Source organism: Callorhinus ursinus, unplaced genomic scaffold (genome assembly GCF_003265705.2).
Source record: "Callorhinus ursinus isolate GAN/ISIS: 27379988/994484 unplaced genomic scaffold, GSC_fseal_2.0 scaffold18, whole genome shotgun sequence".
NCBI lineage: Eukaryota > Metazoa > Chordata > Mammalia > Carnivora > Otariidae > Callorhinus > Callorhinus ursinus.
In genome coordinates, this window is record NW_027397080.1 from 503103 (window position 1) to 509855 (window position 6753).

At 45.3% G+C, this 6753-nt stretch overlaps 1 protein-coding gene across 4 annotated transcripts in view; it reads left to right on the top strand.

The window, feature by feature from the left end:
• The window catches only part of PIK3R3 (phosphoinositide-3-kinase regulatory subunit 3), a 159281-nt gene that overhangs the window by 29322 nt on the left and 123206 nt on the right, over positions 1–6753 (top strand). The window contains exon 1 of one of the 4 annotated variants that reach the window (XM_073902695.1): positions 3165–4008. The exons of 1 other annotated variant lie outside the window; for it this stretch is intronic. In XM_073902695.1, coding sequence (XP_073758796.1) covers positions 3903–4008 — 106 coding nt within the window. In that variant the 5' untranslated portion in view covers positions 3165–3902. Of the gene's footprint in view, positions 1–3164; positions 4009–6753 lie in introns of those variants that run through there. 2 more of the 4 variants (XM_025856461.2, XM_073902696.1) reach the window with 2 other exon arrangements.

The following is a 6753-nucleotide window of genomic DNA, read 5'->3' on the forward strand; positions in this document are numbered from 1 at the left end:
TTATTGGGGCGCCTGGGTGGCTCAGTTGGTTAAGCGACTACCTTCGGCTCAGGTCATGATCCCGGAGCCCCGGGATCGAGTCCCACATCGGGCTCCCTGCTCAGCGGGGAGCCTGCTCCTCCCTCTGCCTGCTGCTCCTCTCTCTCTCTCTCTCTTTCTCTCTCGCTATCTCTCTGACAAATAAATAACGAAAATCTTAAAAAAAAACATAAAAAAACCAACTTGATTAAAAAAATTTATTTATTTATTTGACACAGAGAGAGAGAGAGAGAGAGAGAGAGAGAGAGAGAGCACAAGCAGGGGGAGCAGCAGAGGGAGAGAGAGAAGCAGGCTCTTTGCTGAGTAGGGAGCCCGATGTGGGGCTCGATCCCAGGACCCCAGGATCATGATCTGAGCCGAAGGCAGATGCTTAACCAACTGAGCCACCCAGGTGCCCCTAAATAAATATTTTTTTAAAAATTAAAAAAAGAAAGGAGGGAGGCAAAGGGGAAAAAAAAATCCCAAAGTAGCAGGTTGTGACCCAGGAGTTAGAGCTCTTAGAGCTGAATTTAATCCACACCCAGGCCAAATATAATTCTCCAGGATGGAAATGGTCCAGGACACAGAGCTAACATTCTCTGCCTTTGCCAAAGAGCCTGAGGTGGTATGATGACATGCAGTCACAACCTCACTTTTATTTCTCAACTGAAGGAAAGTAAGGCCAGCATCATATGACAGGCGTTTCCCACCATAACAGGGCAGTGGTTCAAGCCCATCCAAAGGAAATGTGCTTCCCTTTGATTCATCATTGCCTCTTGCATCACTGTTATTTTTTTGGAGGTCTCCTATTCAAAGCTTTATTTGTTGGATAGTTGGGTCATATAATTTTAGGTGGCAAGGTTGACTCAAACTTTACTCCATGTGCCAGTGTTGAGGATCAGACCATATACTGTGCTGCTTCTTTACTACATCTCTCCAGGTCTTAGGTGTGGAAAAGGCTGGGTGATTGCTCTGCATATTGGAAATTGAAACCCCACCACTAAAGGATGAAAAGTGGTCCAGGCAAAAGCTGCTGTGGAAATCTGAAAGCCATTATCTTTTCCACACTTCCTCTCCTCACCTTCATTTTGTTTGGGAATGCACAGGGATACCCGTGAACAAAAATAAACCAACTTGCCCTTGACTGATTGTTCTGCCTTCCGAGTTATCACATGTGAGTACTTCTGGCTCCCAGATATGGTGAAGTAAAGAGACTGCTGGGAAGCCAGCCACAAATTAGAGTTGATTTTCCAGCATCTTCTACCTCGAGAAATGGCTCAGGACATTCAAATTAACAACATGCACTGTCCCAAAGTTGATCTGGCTTTTGAATCAGGTTTGGATTTCAGAAATGTAAAAAAAGAAAGCATGTAAGAATCCTGATGTGTTTCCTCAGTTCCACCCTGTCCATTTATTCTTACTGGCTCTTTTTAATTCAAGACTCTATACAGAGCCCATACACATTTCGACTGTTGGCTCCCAGGAACTGTCTCAACTTAGAGCACCTTTAAGGAAGGCAGAATAACTTTAGAAGGTAGAGGGTGAAACGTGGCAACTCTTCCACAGGAAGGAATCAATATAGCAGATCCACAGGGTAGGAGGTTTCACTAGGGCTTAAATCAGGTTGTCAACCCAAACACAATGGGCTTTGTTACTCCTGTGTAAAGAGGAAATGGAGCAGTTTTTGGCCTCCCCAGATTATATTTGTAGAGTATGCAGGATGGCAATTCCAGGCATAACCTTGGGGGGACACAAATCTGCTTTTGGCTATTCAGTGTTCCCCAGCAAGTTAATTAGCTGTTTCTGAAATGCATGGTAATATTCAGCATTTTCATAGTGAAGCCTATCATAGTTTTAAGCTTGGGGGAGGGACTGGGTGTATGCGGAAGGGGGTCTGTCAGGGAAACAGAATAGAGCCCTGTTGGCTGGGGATTCTAACACCTGTGATTTATCTCAAATCACACACGCACGGTAATTTCAAGGCATGGTTTCTGGCGTGAGCGCCCGAGCTGACAGGCCTGCTGTGGCTCCCTATTTATTTCAGGTGTGGGGAGTTACCTCTGGGTTCAAAAGTCCTTGGGTGGGACGCGCAGAAGAATTGCGAAATGCCTCCTTAAGAAAAGCCGAACTGCTCAGAGGAAAAAGCCGGGGACTGGGTTCTGGTAGCGGCCTGGGAAGGCTACAGGGGGCCATGGGCATCTCCTCTCACCGAGTGGTAACGGTCCTGCCAGTGGGCTTAGGGACCTTTTCTTTATTTGACAACTTATCGCGGGGGGTGGGGGGCTGTCCCAGCCCAATGAAGAGGTCTGTGGGGAGGGACTCTGCCCGGGGACTTCCTAACGACCAGAGGAGCGCACGTCCCGCCAAGTGACAGCACGCGCCCCTCTCAGTTCGCTCCCCTCCCCCGCGGCCAGTCTCCGGGCAGAGGTGTCTCGCGCCAGCTCGTCCTCCCCCCAACACACCCCCCCCCCCTCGTCCGGCCCGACCGAGCCTCAGCGGGAGCCCCGCCTGTCTCCGGGCAGCCTGAGCCCCTGAGCGCCCGCCCAGCCTGTCAGTAACCGCCGTTTGCGCTTTCTTTCTTTCTTTTTTTTTTTCTCTTCTTTTCTTTCCCCCTCTGCCTTTGTCCCGCTTAGTAACTGGGCTCTGACCAATCGCCGCCTGGCCGGCCAGCGCCGGCTGGCTCCTGATTGGCCCGCTTGGGGCGCGCAGCCGTCTCCCGCTCCTTTGCTGGAGGAAGGCAGACAAAAGACGCAGGCTCCGGGCTCCGGCAACCAGGATCAGCCAATCACCACTCACCTTATCCTCTCTTTCTACCCCCTCCTTCCCTCTCTCCTCTCCCTCCCGGCCGGGCTCGCGTGCTCCCGGCACTGACTCCTGGCGTGCGGCCAGCGCCCGGACCGTACCATTCTGATTGAGGCTGAGGGGAGAGAGGATGTATGATTAAGAAGTCGAAACCCACAGAGTGTTGGAGAGAATTGAAAGCCGAATTGGAGGACAGTTTTCTGAACACCTTCACAGGCACCTGATAGAATCCCCAGTACATCGAGTCGGAATAGAGGGGAAGGAGCAATAGTGATGTCGCTTGTCCCCCCTTCCCGGTGTGGTTGGGTGGCGCCTCAGCGGGGGAGCGTGAGGCGGAGGAGGGTGTCCCCCTCCGCGCCGTTAAAATGAAACTCTAGTGGTTGGAGTCAGGGCAGAGCGTGAGGGGAGCCGGCACTGGCGGGCTTGCTTACCGCCGGGCGGGAGCGCCCAACCGGGCAGCGCTAACTGGACTTTCCGACGGGCCCTCCTCTCGAGGCTGCAGCAGCTTCGGTTCCGAGCTTGACTGAGACGGAACCCGAGTCCCGGCCCCTGAGGGGATCGCTTTCTGCAGACCAGTGGGACCCCGAAACTTGAACGCAATACCCACCCCCCTTTTTATGCCTTCCTTTGTCACTTCCTCACCTTTCTCCCAGCGCGTTCTTTTTCTCCCCGCTCTTCATTCTCCCTCCCTCGAAGGACACAAAAGTGGCTGCCGAGGAAAGATTTGGAGGCAGTGGGAGCTTTTCTCTTTGGAGAGCGACTGTGTGGAAGGGATTTTTGGGAAGCTGCTTTTTAACACCTCAGCCCTCTGCCCCCCCAAGCCTTCCTGTACCTCTGAGGAGAAAAAGCCCGTAGACTGAAAGTTCGGGGGGCATTTTGCTGGGTGCTGTAAGAGGAGAGGGGGGGAGGACCCCATCCTCGTCCTGGTAGTTGGCTGGACTTGTTTGTACCGGCCGTTGGAAACCCCGAAGTACATATCCGTGTGGGACTTTACAGATCTATATTTTTAGATTTTTAAATATCAGATAAAAAAATATATATGCTTTCTATATATTTCCTGACGACCTGCCCCTGACAGCGCGATGTACAATACGGTGTGGAGTATGGACCGCGATGACGCAGACTGGAGGGAGGTGATGATGCCCTATTCGACAGAACTGATATTTTATATTGAAATGGATCCTCCAGGTACTTGGGAGAGAAAAAGAATCTTGTGATGGGTCTGATTTGTATATAACGAGACCTTGGTGGTGGTTTCAGGGCATTAAGTGTTCCTGGGAGCGCTAGGTTTGGGATGAGGGGCAGATTTGCAGTTAGAGCTGCAGTAAAACTGCTTCTGGTTTATCCGTTTAAAGTTTGCAGTTAGGACCCTGATCCTATTGTCCTGCGAGGGTGGGGGTGGGGGTGGGGGCTGGAGTGGGGGTGGGAGGAAAGACCCGTTTCTTTTACTTCTTTGCCTTTGCGTGTCGTTCAGGTTTTTGTTGTGCCCCCTCCCCCCCCCTTTTTTTTTTCAATTAAAGATTCTTCTACCTGCAAAGGATGCTTTATATCCGAGCCTTGAAGTCAGTCTTTCCCTTTGGGGGAATTCTTTAAAGCTTGTCATTTCATACGTTTGTCTTATTTGGTTCCTTGTGTTTTACCTTTGTTAACTTCTGAAACTGGGTTGCCTATGTGATTATTCATTTTAAGACCCCCTTTTTCTCTTACAGAAACCAAATGTCGGTTAGTGATTTTCAGGGATTGGGCGTTTTTATTCAGTCATGGTCTTAGTCTGAGGTTTTTCTTCTCAGGATATAGTATCAGAGAGATCTGCGTGCAGTATTTTATTACTCTTTAATTTATGGTGATTTAATTTATGGGATAGGGTTTAATGTAACTTCAATTCTTAGGGCAAAAAAAAAACGAACCTTTTTTGTGTGAATATATGTGATGTGTACATATATGTGATAGGTTTGAATACACATGATGTAAAGTATACATATACTGTATTTTTACTTCAGAGCTTTGTCTGAGACCCTTACAGACATTTTGTGTATCTGGTAGAAAAGGAAAAGGAAGGGAAAATGGAAAAGTTGGGTAATTGTTTTTCTTTAAATTCTAACCCCATTTTATGATATTTTAGCTGTCAGATTTTCAAACCCTTTTTTTGCAGCTATAGGTGCTTTATGTAATGATTTTGAATAAGTAGAGGGCCTTTGTGACTCCTTATTTTTGTTGAGGTTGAATTGATTGTCTTTTAAAAATGTGTAAATATGTTAAGCTTACAGAATAAATTGTGTGTCATTGGGGAACCTCAATTATTATAAGACTGTGTATTTTTGGAAACCTTTGAAAGGATTGGAGCCCATGCAAGTGTAATGAAGTATAACTGTCTTGTAGAATGTATATAGAAATTATTTCTTGTGTCCTTGTGAGCTGTAAATCATCCTTTGTTTTTTTTTCCAATTAGAGTGTTAAATAATGCTATATCAAAAACTCCTATTAAATCAATCTTTTTTACTCTTAATGATCACTTAACATTTTTCTCTTTTCCCTTCATTTTGGAGCCGCCTTTATTTGCTTTTGTAATTGTGACTGCAATCCAGATGCAGCTTTTCAGTGTTTTGCAAAGTTTGTAAGATTTGCCACCCATCTATTGTGTGTATTTCCCCCTTTGTTTCCCCCTAACGGTAAAGCATCATTTCTATTAGATGTATTTGTCATTCATGTAAATGGAAATTTAGTACAGCATTGGGTCCTCCTGCAAAAAGTAAATAATTCTAGATTTCTATTATAATGATTATATATTCAAACTGCCTCAGAATCACTGTATCATAGTATCTTGCCTTGCAGACATACAAAGGGAATTTGTTGGGTGGAGAGGTGAGTAAGGAGGAGGGGAGAAAATGAAGCAGGCACTGATGTTTGAAAAATATTTTTCTATGAGGCCCATATTGGCCAAATTGAACTGAGTTGTCCATAAGTGAATTAAAAAAAAAAAAGTTGACTATTATAATTATGTAGCGATGTGGGTCTTACAAGGTTGTATAGAAAATTCAGATCCAAACTTTGTGCATTTACATAGAAACAAACTTTTGAGTTTAAAATATTCATTCTTGGATGAAGTTTTGCATACTGAGATTCTATTCAGAATATTGGAAATATGCATATGCTGTTCTTTATTACAAACCATTTTGTAGCCTTAATGTAGATTATGGCTAGTTATGCCTAACAGCTTTTTGGAAGCACACTTGAGTATGCTGGAATATTTCCTGTGATGCGAATGGTTTTTAATGGAAATAATGTGAATGCCAGTCTTGTTTTGTGTGATAAAAGGTTTTGAAACATTTAAAACTAAGTAAATTATTAGTGAAGAGGTTGCAGCATGTCTTGTGTCTGTCTTCTTCCTACCTCCTATCCCAGCTCAAACCTCTTATTTCCTGACTGGACTGTTTTGATAGTGTTCTAACTATTCTTACTGTTCTCCCTGTTTCTACTTTGTTCAATCCACAGTATTATTAAAGTACCGTCTGATGATTTGCCTTCCAGTGGTAAATCTTCAAATGACTCTGAAAACCTTCCGGTGGCTTTCCTTTGCTTATTAAAAAGAGTCCCAGATTGCCTGCCTTGTCATATAAGTCCTCCCCCTCCCTTTTTTTTTTTTTTTTTTTTTTTTTTGCTTCCAACCTAATTTTCCAGTCTGGTCTCTTCCTAGAGTCCATCACAGGTACTGTGGAAGGCTATTTTATACTTGCTGTTTCTTGAATGTATGCTTTTTCCTCTTCCTAGGATGCTTTTCACTACCATTGGTTACTTGCTGTACTCTTATATATGTTTAAGGTCTACCCTTAGATGCCTTCTTTGCAAGGATGTATGTTTCCCGATCCCTCCTGTTAGAAGACATCTTTCCTTTCCTTTTCCTTTTCCTTTTCCTTTTCCTTTTTCCCTTTTCCT